At 40.2% G+C, this 20,233-nt stretch overlaps 2 protein-coding genes across 8 annotated transcripts; one reads left to right on the top strand and one right to left on the bottom strand.

Annotated features, from left to right (window-relative positions):
- Nucleotides 1–295: 295 nt before the first annotated feature.
- LOC141756329 (tumor necrosis factor alpha-induced protein 2-like) lies at nt 296–13,054 on the bottom strand. Of its 7 annotated transcripts, none has more exons than XM_074615975.1 (15): nt 12,912–13,054; nt 12,169–12,312; nt 10,132–10,242; nt 8,458–8,918; nt 7,638–7,849; nt 7,146–7,260; nt 6,904–7,026; nt 6,055–6,149; nt 5,873–5,965; nt 5,561–5,687; nt 5,354–5,479; nt 5,116–5,265; nt 4,784–4,908; nt 3,591–3,748; nt 296–1,221 (listed from the first exon to the last, which is right to left on the bottom strand). In XM_074615975.1, the coding sequence occupies exons 1-15, from the start codon at nt 12,916–12,918 to the stop codon at nt 977–979; spliced, it is 2,292 nt and encodes a 763-aa protein (XP_074472076.1). In that variant the 5' UTR covers nt 12,919–13,054; the 3' UTR covers nt 296–976. The 7 variants fall into 7 exon arrangements, with proteins under 7 accessions (XP_074472076.1, XP_074472074.1, XP_074472075.1 ...); XM_074615973.1 differs by having other exon boundaries at nt 8,458–8,921; nt 12,912–13,053; XM_074615974.1 differs by having other exon boundaries at nt 8,458–8,921; nt 10,132–10,239; nt 12,912–13,053.
- A 4,682-nt stretch (nt 13,055–17,736) lies between these two features.
- Nucleotides 17,737–19,573, top strand: LOC141756108 (protein LBH-like). Its single transcript, XM_074615608.1, has 3 exons — nt 17,737–17,871; nt 18,281–18,425; nt 18,560–19,573. Exons 1-3 carry the CDS (start codon nt 17,800–17,802, stop codon nt 18,610–18,612), a joined length of 270 nt encoding a protein of 89 aa, XP_074471709.1. The 5' UTR covers nt 17,737–17,799; the 3' UTR covers nt 18,613–19,573.
- Nucleotides 19,574–20,233: the final 660 nt, after the last annotated feature.

The raw sequence follows: 20,233 nt of genomic DNA, 5'->3' as shown, positions 1-20,233 counted from the left end.
TTCTCCTTAAGAGCAGCTCAGTTAATGAAGCAGCACAATTCATTGTCCATATACTTTTGGCCAAATACTGTGTATATTGGAATAGTTCTTAAAAACACCAAACAGATGACTTATGAAGAATTAAAGTTCTGAAATAGAAAGTGTTTCCAGTGTGACGGGTAGCAGCTGCAGTGTGTGACCAGAAGGGGGCAGAAGACACACCTGGACTGACTCATCCAGGTACATCTGTCTAACATCTGCAACAGGTTTCTCCCCTTTTACCTAACTGAAGTTTATTTTTAACTTAAATCATTCTCTTCTTTATGGGATACATTCAATATATCTATATTTAAACGTGCAATATCCAGAGCATTAATGCAGGTTTGTAAGGTTCCAGAGTCCTCGAACATGCAATTTGAGAGGTCATTAAATTATCAAGATGTTCAATGAGAAGGTTTGGAGGTCAAGAAGAAAGTTCCAGGGTCCTTGAGAGTATTCAAGGGTTCATAATACAGTTCATAAATAGGCAGAAAAGGTACTTTGAGAAGATAGTTTGGTGTTCGTTTGATGGATTTCAGAACTCTGAACAGACTGGTATTTTAGTATTTTACAGTCTGACCAGACTTTTACTGAGTCATCTGGAGCTGATCTTCTTGGAGCACTGAGCTGTTTTCCAGGAGGAGTCTGGATTGTTGGGTGCAGCACAAACACACACAGATGGAAACTCTTACAGAGAGTTTCAAACCAGCAGCTCTGAAAACGGATTCACTATCAACTCCATAAACTTTACTCTACAGGACAGTTTACAGTTTGGGTCTCAAGGGGGGGGGAAACTCTCATATGTACAGTAAATGAGTCAAATTGAACAATTTAATGCTTCATCCACACACTCTCGTCACAGCGAAGGAAAGCACATTGCTATCGCCAGATGAGTAACAACTTTGTTCAACTCATTTTCTGTAAGCATGTGGCATTGAAGCATGGTGGAATTAGCTAGCTAGCTGACAGCTAGCTGGTTCTTGGGCTGGTTCTGTTTTGGTGCTGCACTGATTACAGAAAATGATCGAAATAGCGGACTGTTGGGCAGGAGGCTGGTGGGCAGCGGGCCGGTGGGCAGTGGACTGTTGTTCAGCAGGCTGGTGGCAGCGGACTGTTGGGCAGCGAGCTGGTGGCCAGCGGACTGTTGGGCAGTGGACTGGTGGCCAGCGGCTGGTGGCCAGCGGACTATGTGGAAGTGAAACTCTTAAAATGACATAGAAATATGTTAACCAACGATAAAGAATATTGATCATATAACTTTATTGAAAAGCATATAATCACTGTTACTGTTATGATGTTTTGTAGCCCTTAGTAATGTCCCTACATGACTCTGGCTTTGTCCTACAGTTGTTTGTGAACCATCACAAGGTGTCTGAATGAGCTAATCCATAACTTGATAAGACTGGAAAAGTCCCTAACTCCCCCAGTACCTTGTTTAATCTGAACAACCACTGATAATCAAAAGCCCCTCAGAATTGTCTATAAGGCTGTGTTCTAGACTCCCATAGTCAGTCTGTTCCGGACCAGGCTCGGGTTTTGGTTGTGTTAGCTGTTCCAATAGAACACAATAGAAACTCTGCTTTTTGCATCAGACTTGGACTGTCTCCAGAGAGTTATTTGAGGATCCTGTGTTGACTTTTTGACATCATGAACATTGATTTTTGAAGAAAGTTGATCAAGGTTTCCAGACACCTTTGGCCCAAGGTCTGAGACACTTTGCTTCTACATTTGGCGAGCCAGCCAGGAGCTGGCACTATTGAGAAAGCCTGAGGACCTGGGGGGAACCTGCCTGCACCCTGAGATACCAGTTGGTGGCCACCAAAAGAGGCAAGAAGAGCTTTTTTCTTCAAAGACTGAATGTGTCCTTGTGCATAGTTGGTACTCTGCCCAGATTTATAAGGTAACTCTGCTTCCCCCTGCCCAAAGAATCTAGCTAAGACTAACTAAGTCAAAATTGTTAAAATTACAGTAATAAAAGTCACACCTAAATTGTTTGAATGAATGAATGAATGAATGAATGAATGAATGAATGAATGAATGAATGAATGACTTTATTTCGAACATAAAAATAAATAACAACAGATACAAAATAATAACAAACAAAACAAGAGTAATAGTAGAAGACAACGAAAGATAACACTAGAAGTAGAAAAAGGAGAGCAATAAAGTAAAGTATAACTATTGACATTAAAAAAGTAAGACAACATTAAAATAATATAAAACTAAGCTGATAATAAGTAAGCAATATTTACAAAGAGAGGTAAAAACAAAACGGAGTTCTGGACTGATCTGCCTGGTGAGTGTCAAAAACGGAGAACAAATTAACAGATCAATTGCCGCGATAGCAAACTTCAGAGAGATCTGACATAATCCTGAATAGATTTGTGAGTGACTCCTCATTCCCAGAAGGATCAAGTAGTAATAATAACACATAAATTAAAGAATCGCACTCTTTGAGTGTCCTCCTTAAATAGAGTCTTTGAAGACCTCCAAAGCACTGGCGTCGCAAACCAAGTTGCCATATCAAAAGCAGTATCCACTTCAACAATGTGCCATCGCGGGGATAGGACCCACCATTGAGGGGTTGGTAAAAGCAGGAGTGTTGGATAGAACCAAAAGCCCCTGCAATGCCCCAATATTTCCCATAAGGAAACCACACTCTAAAGACTACAGGCTGGTACACGATTTAAGAGCAATCAATGCCATTGTAGATACTGAAGTGCCTGTTGTTCCCGATCCACATACACTGCTTTCTAATATTCCACCTGAAGCGAGATGGTATACAGTAATTGATCTTTGTTCTGCTTTTTTCGGTGTACCTCCAGACTCACGGTACCTGTTTGCATTCACCTACGAGGGACAACAATACACGTACACAAGACTCCCCCAGGGCTTTTGCGAAAGTCCCACATTGTTCAACTGCGCATTGACGCTGTTGGGCAAAGGGCAGTTGGGCAGCGGGCTGGTGGGCAGTTGGGCAGTGGGATGGTGGGCAGTGGCAGCGCCGGGTCTAGACGGTCCCTCCGCCTGGGGGACAAGCTACCTAGCTAACTATCTACTGAACTAACTAGCTAGCCAGTTGTCTCCGGGAGCTGCATCCGTTCTCTTCACGCCGAACTGACGTGGCTTCTGTCGTCACCATAACAACTAACAACAATCGCCATCGTTTTTTGTACTAGTCAAATTACCAAAGACAACAGTTCAATGGCCCTTCTACTCCTATTCTGTTTCTATGGTCCACACATTACAACAGTTACAGTGAGGACCATGTTCTCTAATGGTTCCTAACAGACAGAAGGAACCGAAGAGGATCCAGGGTGGAACCCTGAGGAACACCACATCAGATTGGACCAGCAGAGGCCGTCTTTACATTTAAAGCTAACTATTTCTTTAGCTTTCCGTCCTTCAACATGGCCGCCTGTAACCATTGGCAGACTTTCAAAGTCAAATGTGATAAAGCATTAACACACTGTGATGAATACACATAGCATACTGTTTACGGACCACTAACATGCTAACTGGCCAAAATACTGGAACAGTTCAGGTCTACAGCCCCATCCGATTGATCTTACTATTGATCCATTTGACCTTGACCTTGGAGAAGAATGGAGGGCTCTTATTGGTGGTGACATCGAGGAGGCGATTCTCCTCCACGCTGCGCCTGATGGAGCGAACGTCAGCAGCCGATAGGCCGGTTTTGAGAGACAGCAGTGCCGACACATGAGCGTCACTGAGGAGAGACGACATAGAGGAGTGATCAATGAAACACCTGGTGGACAGGTGTGAACAAAAACACTGAGATTATTACAGACACAACATTTCATTATAGATCTTTATTCATCACACTCACACCTTGTTTATACCTGAGTCACAGGCTGCAACAACCAATCAAACCAATCTTAAAAACACAAGTCATAGTTATTAAAAACATTCTTCAAATGAGACAAATTTAAACCAAAATCCGTAGAATACAGTTCAAATATAAATATAAATATATAATGTTTATAGATATATTGTGTATAAATTTATAATGTTTAGAGAAAAACTATGTATAAATATTTATAAATAATGTTTTGAGATATAGTGTATATAAAAATAAATACAGAATGTTTAGAGATATACTGTATATAAATATATAATGTTTAGAGATATAATGTATATAAATATATAATGTTTAGAGATATAATGTATATAAATATATAATGTTTAGAGATATACTGTGTATGAATATATAATGTTTAGAGATATAGTGTATATAAAAATAAATACAGAATGTTTAGAGATATACTGTATATAAATATATAATGTTTAGAGATATATTGTATACAAATAAATAATGTTTAGAGATATACTGTGTATAAATATAAATATATGATCTTTAGAGAGATACCATATAAGTATAAATATATAATCTTTGGCGATATACTGTAGATAATGTATGTTTAGTAAATGAAGTCAAACAGACTGCAGGGTGCAGGGTTTTTTGTGAACATGACTCCTCTCAGTGTTTCACACCGGTGATACCTGAACCCCGCCAGGCCACACCTGCCGTCTCCTACGGCAACCAGGTGTTAGTCACACAGCTGACCCAGATTATAGCTTTCAGTGTTTGAATATGATAACAGAAAGTGACGAATTTATCCCCACAGAGCCCTTATCAGCAGCAGGACTTTGTTTAGCTGACGCTGTGACGTCGTCATGAAATTAATTGAATTCATCATTCGCCGTCTTCGCTCTCTCTCTCTCTCTGTCTCTCTACCTGTACCTGAGGTCGGGGAACGTTCTGGCCAGATTGACGACCTCCAGTTGAACACTTCCAGGATCCTGCAGACGTAGAACCTCAGCAACGCTGCAGAGCATCTCACCGAGCCACAGGGACTCACTGCAGCCCTGAGGACACAAACACAGTACTGTGATAATACTGCAGCACTACCACAGTACTACATCTTTACTGTCACAGGTTGGAGGTCTCGATGTGAGACAGGGCTAAAGGTTTCCACGTGATTTTAAATCCATCCCAGGATCTAAAGGTCGACTGAACTACAGCAACCCTGATACTGAGCGGCGTGCACATGTATGAGCGTGCACGTGTCTCACCCTCTCGTTGAAGAAGTCATTGATCGTTCGGGCGTCTTCGGTCATCCTCTGAGCTCCGCCCACCTGCTGCTCTGAGCTCCGCGCCCTGGTCTTCATCGTCCTCTTCACATACTGAAGAGCCAGGTTCTGATGGAGGACACACAGCAGGGACTGCAGACAGACAGGTGGTGAATCAGACAGACAGACAGACAGACAGGTGGTCAGTCAGACAGACAGGTAAACAGACAAACAGTCTCACCTGTCTGCAGGCTGGTTTCAGGTCAGTCAGGTCGGTCAGCTGTTCGTTCAGATAGTCCAGCAGAGAGTCGACGACAGGATGTGACCCGTCCAACCAGACCGACGTCCACAGCTGAGTGAAATACACCTGAACACAACACATTGATTATTGTTTATTGATTGGTGGATAAGAGTGATATAAACACTGCAGTACACTCACTATTTGTACCTTCAGCTGGATTTGAATGGGACAGGTGAAATACCTGTACCCACAATCCTTCAGGGCCGACAGAGTTTCCAGACAGCGACGTCTCTGCTGCTCCGACAGACTTCCTGTTTCACTTGTGATGTAATCCCTGAGAACCAATCAGCAACAGAGCAGGAAAACACAGCGTCCAATCAGAGCTCACTTTCTCATCACCTGTCTCATCCAGCAGTGACTTCCTACAGTTCCCAGAATGCCTCAGGAAATAAAGGCCCAGATCTTTAGTACTGGAATCACTGATGTGTAAATGGAGGTTTGACAGGTGTGTAATTGTACCTGAACTGCTGCTCACAGACCAGGTGAGCTTTTATCACTGAGCCAGCGTTGTTGTGGTTTCCCTTCACAAACTCCTCCAGGCACTTTTTATAGCTGGAACACACACACTGCATATTTAATATAACAGAACACCTGATCAACAAGAATTGTTAATATTCACAAGTTCAGTGGGCGGGATCTACCTGCAGAAGAAACTTTCCAGGTGAGCTGTGATCCTGTGAGCTTTCCCCTGGTCTGTGATGGCACAACTGAACTCAGTCAGAGGTTTGTTCATCAACTGGAAACAGAAATACAGAGACATATCCAGGTACACCTGCTGCACACCTGTTTACATCACTACCTGGATTACAGTTGTTTCCTAGCGTTTCATACAGAACACCTGTACTGACTGTGTCTCACTTGTACTGACTGTGTCTCACTTGTACTGACTGTGTCTCACCTGTACTGACTGTATCTCACCTGTACTGACTGTCTCACCTGTACTGACTGTATCTCACCTGTACTGACTGTATCTCACCTGTACTGACTGTGTCTCACCTGTACTGACTGTATCTCACCTGTACTGACTGTGTCTCACCTGTACTGACTGTATCTCACCTGTACTGACTGTATCTCACCTGTACTGACTGTGTCTCACCTGTACTGACTGTGTCTCACCTGTACTGACTGTATGTATCTCACCTGTACTGACTGTGTCTGACTGTATCTCACCTGTACTGACTGTGTCTCACCTGTACTGACTGTGTCTCACCTGTAATGACTGTGTCTCCCACCTGTATTGACTGTATGTATCCCACCTGTACTGACTGTCTCTGACTGTATCTCACCTGTACTGACTGTGTCCCATCTATAATGTCTGTGTCTCACCTGTAATGACTGTGTCTCACCTGTACTGACTGTATGTATCCCACCTGTACTGACTGTCTCTGGCTGTATCTCACCTGTACTGACTGTGTCTGACTGTATCTCACCTGTACTGACTGTGTCTCACCTGTACTGACTGTGTCTCACCTGTACTGACTGTGTCTCACCTGTATGACATCTATAGCCAGTGGACTGAAGTAGTACTGGTCGATGAGTTCAGGTTTCTGGCCGCTCAGCCAGCTCTCCTCTTCTTTTGTCAGAGCTGTGTTCAGCCACAACTTCACGTTTTCCTGAAGGAAAGAAAAACGTTTCACACCATTTGACTTTCTTATTCTTTAAAGTGATAATCTGGAGGATTTTCATTTAAATGAATGTCTGTTCCAGTTGCCACCAGTGTGCTGGTCTTTACCTCTTTGTGGGTCAGGAACTGGTCCTCCAGTCGGTTCAGATGGTCCTGCAGCAGCAGAGAACCCAGACAGGCCGTCTTTACCTTTCCCTTCAGTTCTGCATGGTTTAATATATCACTGCAGGAGGAAACAGGTACACCTGAGATGTTACAGGTAAAACTGGTTCCAGATCAGTGACTATTATGATTCATTATGTGGGGGTTATGAATGTGTTGTTGTTACACGTTCTGTAACAACTTGAAGCAGTGATGTACCTAACACATGCACGCTACTTTATATAACCACAATAGTAATTCACCACCACTTATTATTGTGTTTTTATACTATATCATAGTATTCTCTTACATTTCTATTATATATATTTCATAGTATTTTATACTGCAGATATATTATATATAATATATTATATACTTGATTAATTATTATTATTATTATTATTATTATTATTGAACTCATACCGTCCACACAGAGTGAAGTGTGTTTGACGGACTCACTCTGGATAGTATTGGTTGATCCAGAACAGCAGGTAGCTGCAGTCGTCTATTTCCAGTTCAGAAGCAGCGAGTTCAGTCAGCCGAGCAGAGAAGCTCTGATGGAAGAGTCCAGAATACACATTCAGGATGTCCATCTGTGGAGGGTAGCAGTCCTGCACCGTCCTCACCACCGTCAGCAGGTCCTCCTTCACACGCTTCCCCATACGACACACCTGTACAGGTATATCAGTAACATTCTCCATAAAACACACCTGTATAGGTATATCAGTTACATTCTCCATATGACACACCTGTACAGGTATATCAGTAATATTCTCCATACAACACACCTGTACAGGTATATCAGTAACATTCTCCATATGACATACCTGCACAGGTACATCAGTAACATTCTCCATACGACACACCTGTACAGGTACATCAGTAACATTCTCCATACAACACACCTGTACAGGTATATCAGTAACATTCTCCATACGACACACCTGTACAGGTACATCAGTAACATTCTCCATACGACACACCTGCACAGGTACATCAGTAACATTCTCCATACGACACACCTGTACAGGTATATCAGTAACATTCTCCATATGACACACCTGCACAGGTACATCAGTAACATTCTCCATACGACACACCTGTAGAGGTACATCAGTAACATTCTCCATACAACACACCTGCACAGGTACATCAGTAACATTCTCCATACGACACACCTGCACAGGTATATCAGTAACATTCTCAATACAACACACCTCTACAGGTACATCAGTAACATAAGTTCTCCATACGACACACTCGCACGTTGACGACTCACCTCTTTCTTCAGAGGAGACGACAGTCTGTTGGCTTCACCGCAGTCTTCCTCAGCAGCCTTCGTCAGTCTGGACACCACCATATTCTGCAGCAGAGTGTTGTGAGTGCTGAGACACTTCTGAGGACGCCACACCGGGACTCTCTCCTCCGGACAGCCTGCCCAGTGCTGGTCCTGCTCCTCCTGCTGCTGGATAGAGGCCACAGCACTCCTCAGGACCTTTAGGTGCTCCGAGGAGGAGGAGGAGGAGGTGGTGGAGGTGTTGAAGGTGCTGTGGACGGCCATCCACATCTGCAGGTTCAGAGCCTCAAAGTCTTTCTGCAGCTGGTCCTCCTCCTCCTCACTGCGGGAGTCTTGACTGAACAGCTGCTCCTCCCTGATGATGAGCCTACTGCTCTCCTCCTCCAACTGCCCCTTCTCCTCCTCCTGCTGCTGCTCAGGAACCTCCTCACAGTCCAACTCATCTGCTGCAACAAACAGAACATTCCTGTTTTATTATGAATATTCTAGCAGAACCTCAAACTCTGACATCACAGGACCAGAACAAGGTAAGTTTATCTGTAGAGAACCTTTCAACAACAAGGTAATACAAAGTGGTTCTGATCTACAGGGCGGATCCTGTGTTCTACCCGAAGTTCTGGTTCTGATCTGATGGTGTTCTATCTGAGGTTCTGGTTCTGATCGGATGGCGTTCTATCTGGGGTTCTGGTTCTGATCTGAATATGTTCTATCTGAGGTTCTGCTTCTGATCTGATGGTGTTCTATCTGGGGTTCTGGTTCTGATCTGATGGTGTTCTATCTGGGCTTCTGGTTCTTATCTGATGATGTTCTATCTGAGGTTCTGCTTCTGATCTGATGGCGTTCTATCTGGGGTTCTGGTTCTGATCTGATGGTGTTCTATCTGAGGTTCTGCTTCTGATCTGATGGTGTTCTATCTGGGGTTCTGGTTCTGATCTGATGGCGTTCTATCTGGGGTTCTGGTTCTGATCTGATGGTGTTCTATCTGTGGTTCTGCTTCTGATCTGATGGTGTTCTATCTGGGCTTCTGGTTCTAACCTGATGGTGTTCTATCTGAGGTTCTGGTTCTGATCTGATGGTGTTCTATCTGAGGTTCTCTTGGTTCTAACCTGACGGTGTTCTATGTGATGTTCACTGGGTTCTAACCTGATGGTGTTCTATCTGAGGTTCTGTTGGTCTGACCTGATGGTTTTCTATCCGAGGTTCTCTTGGTTCGAACCTGATGGTGTTCTATGTGAGGTTCTGTTGGTCTAACCTGACGGTGTTCTATCTGAGGTTCTCTTGGTTCTGACCTGATGGTGTTCTATCTGAGGTTCTGTTGGTCTGACCTGATGGTGTTCTATCTGAGGTTCTCTTGGTTCTGACCTGATGGTGTTCTATCTGAGGTTCAGTTGGTTCTGACCTGATGGTGTTCTATCTGAGGTTCTGTTGGTCTAACCTGATGGTGTTCTATCTGAGGTTCTGTTGGTCTAACCTGATGGTGTTCTATCTGAGGTTCTCTTGGTTGTAACCCGACGGTGTTCTATCTGAGGTTCTCTTGGTTGTAACCCGACGGTGTTCCATCTGAGTTTCTCTTGGTTCTAACCTGACGGTGTTCTATCTGAGGTTCTCTTGGTTCTGACCTGATGGTGTTCTATCTGAGGTTCTCCTGTTTCTGACCTGCATTGTTGATGTGGGGCCGCTGTTTGCGGTTCTTCCAGAACTTAGCAGGGTTCTTCAGTTTGGGCAGCCTCCTCCTCTCTCCTTCTTGGTTCTCCTTAACGCCTCCTGCTGAACATTCAACACCAACTTTATACACAACATGTTCATGTAAATAAATGAACCAGAGTTCTGTAGAGACATTAATGAAAGAAAGAACGTCTCATATCTGAGAGACAAACACGTCACATGTTTATATAAATAACATTATTAAGGAAATGTGATAATAACAGAACATTAGAGATGAAATGTTGAATAATTCAGTTTAAGGATCTTAAATTGTTAAGTTTTTAATGGAGTTTGGTTCAAGTTTTACAGATAATTCTTCAAACCTTTGATAATTGATTTAATATGAGAACAAACATCAGATATAAAAGGTAAAAACATCATTCATTTATAAACTGAACATCCATCAATACGTTGAATTTCTGTTGTCCTTTTTATGTTTTGTTGCTCTTTTAATATTTTCACTATTAATTATCCTCATGCTTCCTTCTGTTACTGTGTATACTGACAGTTTGAAATGAAAAAAAATATTAACTCTGATTATCTGACATGTTCGTCATTAATGTCATTATTTATTAATCTACATGTCACCTGAACTCCACAGAGAACGTCTCATTTCATTTAATATAACTGAAATGTAGTTTATTAACTTCTTTTTGTAGCCCATTATTGTTATTATTATTATAAATATTATAATTTTTTTATTATCACTATTTTTAATATTTGCATAATTATTACTATTATTTTGTTACAATTATTATATTTTTGTTGTTTTTATGTTTATTGTTATTGTTATTTATTTTATTTTATTTTTATTTTTTAAATTAAACACAAACTTCTTTTGTAACCTGTGTTTTACCTGTTGGACCAGGTTCAAATGAAGTCATCGATCTGTTTTCCTTCACAGTGTAACCTTGCAGATCTCTAAATAAATAAACCTCTCATTAAGTTATTTATTAAACTGTTATCAATAGTTTAGTTAATTAATATCAGAGCATCAGGAACTTTTAACACTTTGTTCAGGATCTAAATCAACTGATGAATCTCAGGGACCAGTTTTCATTCACAGTGTAAAGTTACAGATCTCGACAATAAAACTGTCATTAAGTTATTAAACTATTAATAATTAATGTCAGAGCAGACTCAGCAGCATCAGGAACTTTAAACACTTTGTTCAGGATCGACTCAACTGATGAACGATGTTGGAAACGGATCAATAAACAGATCAAGATCCTATCCGGTGAATATCAGACTTTAGATTCTTCTTCTTTAAATGATCCTTCAGAATAAAACACAACACATTAAAGTGTGTAAAGAACAGATAAAGCAGCAGCTGCTTCCTACCTTCCATGTCTCCGTTTGATTCAGTGATGGAGCAGCCCGGATGGGCGGGGTTAAACACACACACACACACACACACACACACGATGAGGTGGAGCCATCTGTCTGTCTGCTGGGTGATTACCACGCAGTTCTTATATATGCATTATTAATAAAATAAAGAGCTGCTACTGGTTTTAATTTCCTGTCTGGAGATGATGAAGAACAATCTTGAATTGTATTTAATTGATTAGCATTTTTATTTATTTATTCATTCATTCATTTATTTATTTATTTTTATTTATTTTTGCTTTATTTATTTTTGTTCATTTATTTATTCATTCATTAATTCATTCATTTATTCATTCATTAATTCATTCATTTATTTATTCATTCATTCATTCATTCCTTTATTAATTAATTAATTAATTAATTAATTCGTTCATTTATTTATTTATTAATCTATTAATTTATTTATTCATTCATTCATTTATTTATTCATTTATCTATTTATTTATTTAATTAATTATACTATCTTACATCAACATTTTGTATCCTTATTTTATTAACCCCTGAGGTCCAAGGGCATTTCCTCGATTTTTAAAAAAAAATGTTTTTGTTCTCCTGGCTCTGACCTGAGGGTGTTCTTTCTAAGGTTCTCCTGGTTCTGACCTGAGGGTGTTCTTTCTGAGGTTCTTTGAGGATCTGCAGTGTCGGTGTGCTTCCGCTGTTTGCGGTTCTTCCAGAGCTTAGCAGGGCTCTTCAGTTTGGGCAGCCTCCTCCTCTCTCCTTCTTGGTTCTCCTTAACGCCTCCTGCTGAACATTCATCACCAACTTTATACACAACATGTTCATGTAAATAAATGACCTGTCACAGAGAGGGAACCAGAGTTCTGTAGATGAAGTAATGAAAGAAAGAACGTCTTTATTAAGGAAATGTGATAATAACAGAACATTAGAGATGAAATGTGGAATAACTCGGTTTAAAAATCTTAAATTGTTAAGTTTTTGAATGGGGTTTTGTTCAAGTTTTACAGATTCTTCAAACCTTTGATAATTGATTTAATATGAGAACAAACATCAGATATAAAAAGCATCATTACTTTATAAACTAAACATCCATAAATACCTTTCATTAATTATTTTTTAGCCTGTGTTTTACCTGTTGGACCAGGTTCAAATGAAGTCAGTTTTCCTTCACAGTGTAACAATAAACCTCTCATTAAGTTATTTTTTATTAAACAATTATCAATATTTTAGTTAATTAATATCAGAGCAGACTGAGCAGCATCAGGAACCATTAACTCTTTGTTCAGGATCTAAATCAACTGATGACTGAATAAACCTATAAAAAAAGATCCTACAGAATAAAACACATTAAAGTGTGTAAACATCATAAAGCAGCTGCACCTTACCTTCCATCTCTCCGTTTTATTCAGTGATGGAGACTCAACAATCATCCCTCTGCACAGTCACAGCTGTAGATGTGCGCATGCGCGATCAGCAGTTTCAGACATACGCAGTACCAAACAAACCGAAACCGAAACCGAAACCAACCGAGACTGCAGAACTCTCATCAGACTGCCAACATTAAAATAATAGACCATTTTTTTACCCTTTTTTTACCTTTAAAGTTCTGTATATTGTAATAAATGATTTTTTCTTTAAACATACTATAACATCACATATATTTAATAATCTAAATTTAATCCTGATGTACTGATGACATCACAGAGACTGTAACCAATCAGAGGTGAGTTGAGCAAGAGGGCCTGTATGTGTGTGTGTGTGTGTGTGTGTGTGTGTGTGTGTGTGCGTGTGTGCGTGTGTGTGTGTGATATAACTCCTCGTTAATAATCAAGGCAGCTGTGCTCAATAATAGATGGAAGCTGACAAGGTCAGATCACCAGTCCCACCTGTCTCACCAGTCCCACCTGTCTCAGCAGTCTCACCTGTCTCACTTGTCCCACCAGTCCCACCTATCTCACTTGTCTCACCTGTCCCACCTGTTCACCTATCCCACCAGTCTCACCAGTCTCACCCGTCTTAACAGTCTCACCTGTCCCATCAGTCCCACCTATCCCACCAGTCTCACCAGTCTCACCCGTCTTAACAGTCTCACCTGTCCCATCAGTCCCACCAGTCCCACCAGTCCCACCTGTCTCACCTGTCCCACCAGTCTCACCACCCTCACCAGTCTCACCTGTCCCACCAGTCTAACCAGTCTCAACAGTCCCACCTGTCTCACTTGTCCCACCTGTCCCACCTGTCCCACCAGTCCCACCAGTCCCACCAGTCTCACCAGTCTCACCAGTCTCACCTGTCTCACCAGTTAGTTCAGAGGGACAGAGTTCTTCTGATGTGACACAAAGTATCAGTTAGTCCAGAGGGACAGAGTTCTTCTGATGTGACACAAAGTATCAGTTAGTCCAGAGGGACAGAGTTCTTCTGATGTGACACAAAGTATCAGTTAGTTCAGAGGGACAGAGTTCTTCTGATGTGACACAAAGTATCAGTTAGTCCAGAGGGACAGAGTTCTTCTGATGTGACACAAAGTATCAGTTAGTTCAGAGGGACAGAGTTCTTCTGATGTGACACAAAGTATCAGTTAGTTCAGAGGGACAGAGTTCTTCTGATGTGACACAAAGTATCAGTTAGTCCAGAGGGACAGAGTTCTTCTGATGTGATATAGAGTATCAGTTAGTTCAGAGGGACGGAGTTCTTCTTATGTGATACAAAGTATCAGTTAGTCCAGAGGGACAGAGTTCTTCTGATGTGATATAGAGTATCAGTTAGTACTTCTCTGTGGTGTTCAGGTACTGAAGGACTGACGTTACACTCTAAATACACTTTAACTGGAACTACTTGGTAGGTGTCCGTTATCAGGAGTTAATGGACACCCTGCAGCCAATCAGAATCCAGTATTCAGCAGACCATGGTATAGTGAGTGTTTACTACATAATGGTGATGGATGATGAAGGTGAAGTTTCAGTGTGATCTCTTCCTCTCTCTGCTGGTTTGTGTTGGTGATGAAGATGAAGATGGTTCAGTGAGGAAGAACGCTAACGAGGGATCAAACCCCGACTCAGGTCCCTCTGAGAGTGTGTGGAGCTAAAACAGAACAGAGCCAGGCAGCAATGTATTCACTCTGAAACCAAATCACTAAGACGAGTCAAATCAGGACGATATGCAAAACCACACACGCACACGCACACGCACACACACACACAGACAGAGAGAGAGGAAGAGGCGGCTGAAGTTAAACTGAGAGCAGAGTCGTCTGTCAGACCAACAACAGGCTTCACGTCTCTGAGGATTAAAGAGGGTCATCACTATTGTTTACTGCATCATCATCATCATCATCATCCTCCTCCTCCTCATCATCATCATCAGGTGGGTCAGCTCTTCTTTGCTTTATTGTTTATTTTATATTAGTTTCTGAGTGATGTTTGAATATATAAATAAGACTGAAGCTGGTTGATGTTGCTGTCTGTTATAAATGTGTGATTAACTACAGTATAATAACATTACTACAGTGAGTATACTACAGTACAATAACATTACTACAGTGAGTATACTATAGTACAATAACATTACTACAGTGAGTATACTACAGTACAATAACATTACTACAGTGAGTATACTACAGTACAATAACATTACTACAGTACAATAACATTACTACAGTACAATATCATTACTACAGTGTGTATACTACAGTACAATAACATTACTACAGTGAGTATACTACAGTACAATAACATTACTACAGTACAATAACATTACTACAGTACAATAACATTACTACAGTGAGTATACTACAGTACAATAACATTACTACAGTACAATAACATTACTACAGTACAATATCATTACTACAGTGTGTATACTAGAATACAATAACATTACTACAGTGTGATTACTAGAGTTTATAATACAGTGAGTATTCCTTAGTGAGTATACCACAGTGTGTATACTATAGTGAGTGTAACACTACAGTGTGTATACCACAGTGAGTAAAATACTACCATGAATATACTACAGTGACTATACTATAGTGAATATAATACTGCAGTGTGTATACTACAGTAACTATACTACAGTGACTATATAACAGTGAGTAAAATACTACCATGCATATACTACAGTTTGTATACTACAGAGTGTATACTACAGTGAGTGAAATACTGCAATGTGTATACTACAGTGAATATAATACTACAGTGTGTATACTACAGTGAGTATACTACAGTGAATATAATACTACAGTGTGTATACTACAGTGAGTATACTACAGAGAGTATACTACAGTGAATATAATACTAGTGTGTATACTACAGAGAGTATACTACAGAGAGTATACTACAGTGAATATAATACTACAGTGTGTATACTACAGTGAGTATACTACAGAGAGTATACTACAGTGAATATAATACTACAGTGTGTATACTACAGTGAGTATACTACAGTGAGTATACTACAGTGAATATAATACTAGTGTGTATACTACAGAGAGTATACTACAGTGAGTATACTACAGTGAGTATACTACAGTGAATATAATACTAGTGTGTATACTACAGTGAGTATACTACAGTGAGTATACTACAGTGAATATAATACTACAGTGTGTATACTACAGTGAGTATACTACAGAGAGTATACTACAGTGAATATAATACTAGTGTGTATACTACAGTGAGTATACTACAGTGACTATACTCAGTGAATATAATACTACAGTTATACAGTACAGTATATTGACAGTAGATAACAGTATTTTAGTCTCATCAGTTTATTTTGGGGCTGAACTTTGGATCTGATTCAGTTTGTGGAGAAATATTCAGTGTTTGATGTGAAGCAGCAGTGTGTGGATGAAAACAGGAAGTAAATAAGTTCCTACATCAATCTAATAACATGTCAGTTGTCATAGTGATGCGGCTGTTTGTTTGTCAGCTGTGTTGTGTTCGTTGGTGTTTCCTCCAGTGGAAAAAAGAGATCATTAATTGTGTTAAATAATCAAAGAGTTTCCAAAGGTTTAACTTACCTGAACAGATCAGCATGAAACCACGATGAGACCGACGGTCACGTCTGCTGAAAATAAACGCAGAGAAAACAGGTTTAAAATAAAATAAAACTCTAAAAACACCTGGAAGCTCTCCAGAACTACTGAGAAGTAAACTTAAGTATAGTTCAAGTATAATCCCAAGTATACATTATGTAATAAGTATAATAATATCAATGTACTAGTAGTATACTTGTAAGTGTACTACTTGATTACTTCTTGGGACTAAATTGGTATTATTTTATAAAAGTATACTGTAAATGTAAGAGTAGTAAACTTTGAGTACACAACTAGTTTACATCTAAGGTGTATTTTAATACTGCAACTTTAATATGAACTATACTACAAGTGAACATATAGGTATACTGTTAGTTTACTAGTTATATACTTCTGGCCCACTTTTTAGTTTATGAAAGTAAACTTTAAAGTATACTCTCCGTAAACTACTAGTTTAATAGTTTTTACAGCAAGAAGTGAGCTTATAGTACTTAGCCAAATATACTTTTCTGTATACTTTTCAGTATAAGCCAAGTGTACTTGGACTTTTCTGTATACTTGACAAGAACACTTAAACTTTTCTGTATACTTGTCCTTATAAACCAAGTATACTTAAACGTTTCTGTGTACTTGTCGGTATAAGCCAGGTATACTTAACTATAATTTTGTTAAGGGTATCTCCGATAAGTACATAAAAAGCAAACTGAAAGTATACTCTCTTATTTTAAGCTTAAAGAAGTATACTAATAGCACACTTAAATAAACTTTTTTTTTTGTAAGGCCTCCAAGAGTCAGAGGTGATGTCATGTATCCCAGCATGCAACGGGGCAGTCTAAACTCATTTCCATGGATTTGACTGCAGAGTCTGAGCAGCCTCTCACATCTTCTGTTTTTATCACCTTAGAAATAACTCTGCTGGTATTTTCAAAATAAAAAAGTTTTAAGGGACTAAGACGCAAGGAGAGGAGGCGAGGAAAGGAATTGAGGATGTACAAACTGGGAAAGGAGAAAGGTGTAGAGTCTGTCTATGTTGTCATGGTGACCTACAGGTGTGCTGTGCAGCACAAACACATGCAAACAATCTCACATGTTCCTGTTGCTCTGCAGGTCTCTGATGTGTCCAGCAGAGGGTGCTGTCTGTCTGTCCATCTCTTACCTCCACATTCTTTTATTTTGGTGATTTTATTTTGTCTCTCAGCTTCCTGTTTCCAGCTGTCTCTGCATTCTGATTGGCTGATATGACGCAGGTGATGAACAACTCTGACTCAACAGTGGGCGGAGCTTCTGGAGAGGATGTAGTGGCTCTTCAGGTGAGACTCAAATACACACACACATCACAACAGTGAACTCGTCCTTTAACCAACCTGTCCGTCAAAGTGAGCTCAGGTACTCCAACAGGTGAGTCCTCTCTGATTGGTACCTCCTTCTCCGGTCATTTCCTTCTCCTCAGGTGTGACTCTCCTCTGATTGGTTCCTCCTTTTCCTCAGGTGTGACTCCTCTCTGATTGGTCCTTCCTTCTGCTCAGGTGTGAATCCTCTCTGATTGGTTCCTCCTTCTCCTCAGGTGTGACTCCTCTCTGCTAGGTCCCTTCCATCTCCTCTAGGTGTGAGTCCTCTCTGATTGGTCCCTCCTTCTCCTCAGGTGTGACTCCTCTCTGATTGGTCCTTCCTTCTCCTCAGGTGTGACTCCTCTCTGATTGGTCCTTCCTTCTCCTCTAGGTGGAGTGTTTTCCCAAACTTTCCAGGCATGTCCCGTCCATCGTGGTGGAGCCGACAGACGGAGGCGAGGTGGAGAGTGGAGAGCTGCGCTGGCCTCCTGATGATGTCAGCAGTGATGTCAGAGAGGGCAAAGCCCAGGTGACAGGTGAGGTCGTCACATTAAAAGAAACATTCTGCGTTATTACAAGTTATTGGCACAGTTTTATTGATCAGTAATAATCAATAATAATCAGTGTGTGTACCTGAGCCGGAGTGACGTCATCAGGTGTTTTATCCCAGGTGTACCTGTGGAGGAGGCGGAGCCAGAGGAGCAGGTGATGAGCGGGGTTTAAAACCTCTGACTGACGTGGCTTCTTCTTCAGCCAATCAGTGTGAAGGACTCTGTTACGAGGGGAGGGGCGGGGCCAAAACTCACCTGTAGCCCCACCTCCAGGCCAGGGGGCGGAGTCAGATCAGGACAGACCGAGCCAATCAAAGAGGAGAAATTTAATTAAAAGAGTTTAGACGTTACGAGGGTCGACGGGCCGCAGAGGATTCTGGGATGCAGATCTGGATATATTATATTATATTATATTATATTATATTACATTAAATATTAAAAATCTGAATAAAAATCAGAAAGTGAAGCTTCAGATGTTTTTATCAATTTTAACTGCTTTTATTCAATTAGTTATTGATCAGAATGAAGCTGTTTTGTATTATTATTATTATTTGTTTTTATTACACGGCTTTGTTGAATACTCTTCTACGTTCTACGGTCTGTTATTTCTTCATAACAGACTGTTGCTATGTATAGCAGACCGTTGCTATGTATAACAGACCGTTGCTATGTATAGCAGACCGTTGCTATGTATAACAGACCGTTGCTATGGGCGCAGTTCAGATGTCGGACTATGGAGGACCGTTTTTTGTGTCAAATTATTGATTTCTTAGATAATTAGCCGTGTAATAAGCGGGATAATGTACAGCTAGCCGGTCATTGTTGTGAAATAAACCCTTTCTGGGCGATGCCCTGTCGGGGATTATTTCACAACAATGACCGGCTACCTGTACATTATCCCTTACTTAGTATCTGTTTTATTATTACACGGCTTCGTTGAATACTCGATTCTGATTGGTCAATCACAGCGTTTTATGGTCTGTTATTTCTTAAGGGTGATGCGGTTTATTTCACAACAATGACCAGCGTGCTTAACATTATCCTTTACGTAAAACTGTCAAATAATTTTAGTTTCATTTGATTTGTGCAGAGGTGGAAAGTAATTAAGTACATTTACCCAAGTACAATTTTGTGGTACATGACTTGAGTATTTCCATTTCCTGCTACTTTATACTTCAACTCCACAACATCCCAGAGAGTAATATTGTACTTTTTACTACATTTTGACGCGTATAGTTGCTTTTTACATAAGAAAACATGTGATATGTTTATGATGTGATGCAGTACTTTACTACTAATATAGTAGTATACAAAGTATGTAAAACTAGAACCACATTGACGAACATTAAAATACTCCCACATGAGAATTTGTTAGTGATAAAACAGAATAATATAATGCATAATGAGTTCTTTTGACACTTTAAGTACATTTTGATGCTAATACTTCAGTACATAATTACTTGTAAATGAGTATTTTGACACTAGTATTACTACTTACTACTGCAGTAAGAGCAGCTGTCTTCTATTTGGTCTATTTGCAGGATGTCAGAGAGAATGACGATGCAGAAGTTTGGTATATTTGAATTAAAGCTGCAGAGGCAGAAACACTACATCACACTCATCATTAAACATCAGAGTGCATGAAATCAGTTTATTACAAATGACACAGTGATACAAAGAAATCCTGTTGATGATGAACACATGAGAGTCCAGATGAACGTAATAAATTAATAAATATCATCAGAAAATGATGCATAAAAAGGTTTGATAACAGGAAACATACAGCTGGTCTG

Source organism: Sebastes fasciatus, chromosome 18, assembly GCF_043250625.1.
Source record: "Sebastes fasciatus isolate fSebFas1 chromosome 18, fSebFas1.pri, whole genome shotgun sequence".
Taxonomy (NCBI): domain Eukaryota; kingdom Metazoa; phylum Chordata; class Actinopteri; order Perciformes; family Sebastidae; genus Sebastes; species Sebastes fasciatus.
The sequence above is the reverse complement of the archived record's forward strand: the minus strand, read 5'-3'. Positions and strand labels throughout refer to the sequence as shown.

Excerpts from the sequence above, each read along its gene's own strand:
- LOC141756329 (XM_074615973.1), bottom strand. Across the intron at positions 5,266-5,353 it reads TGAAACCAGCCTGCAGACAG|TCCCTGCTGTGTGTCCTCCA; the intron begins GTGAGACTGTTT and ends GTCTGTCTGCAG. Across the intron at positions 3,749-4,783 it reads AGAACGTTCCCCGACCTCAG|TGACGCTCATGTGTCGGCAC; the intron begins GTACAGGTAGAG and ends GTCTCTCCTCAG.
- LOC141756108 (XM_074615608.1), top strand. The coding sequence starts at position 17,800 with ATGACGCAGGTGATGAACAACTCTGACTCAACAGTGGGCGGAGCTTCT. Across the intron at positions 17,872-18,280 it reads AGGATGTAGTGGCTCTTCAG|GTGGAGTGTTTTCCCAAACT; the intron begins GTGAGACTCAAA and ends CTTCTCCTCTAG. Across the intron at positions 18,426-18,559 it reads GGGCAAAGCCCAGGTGACAG|GTGTACCTGTGGAGGAGGCG; the intron begins GTGAGGTCGTCA and ends GTTTTATCCCAG.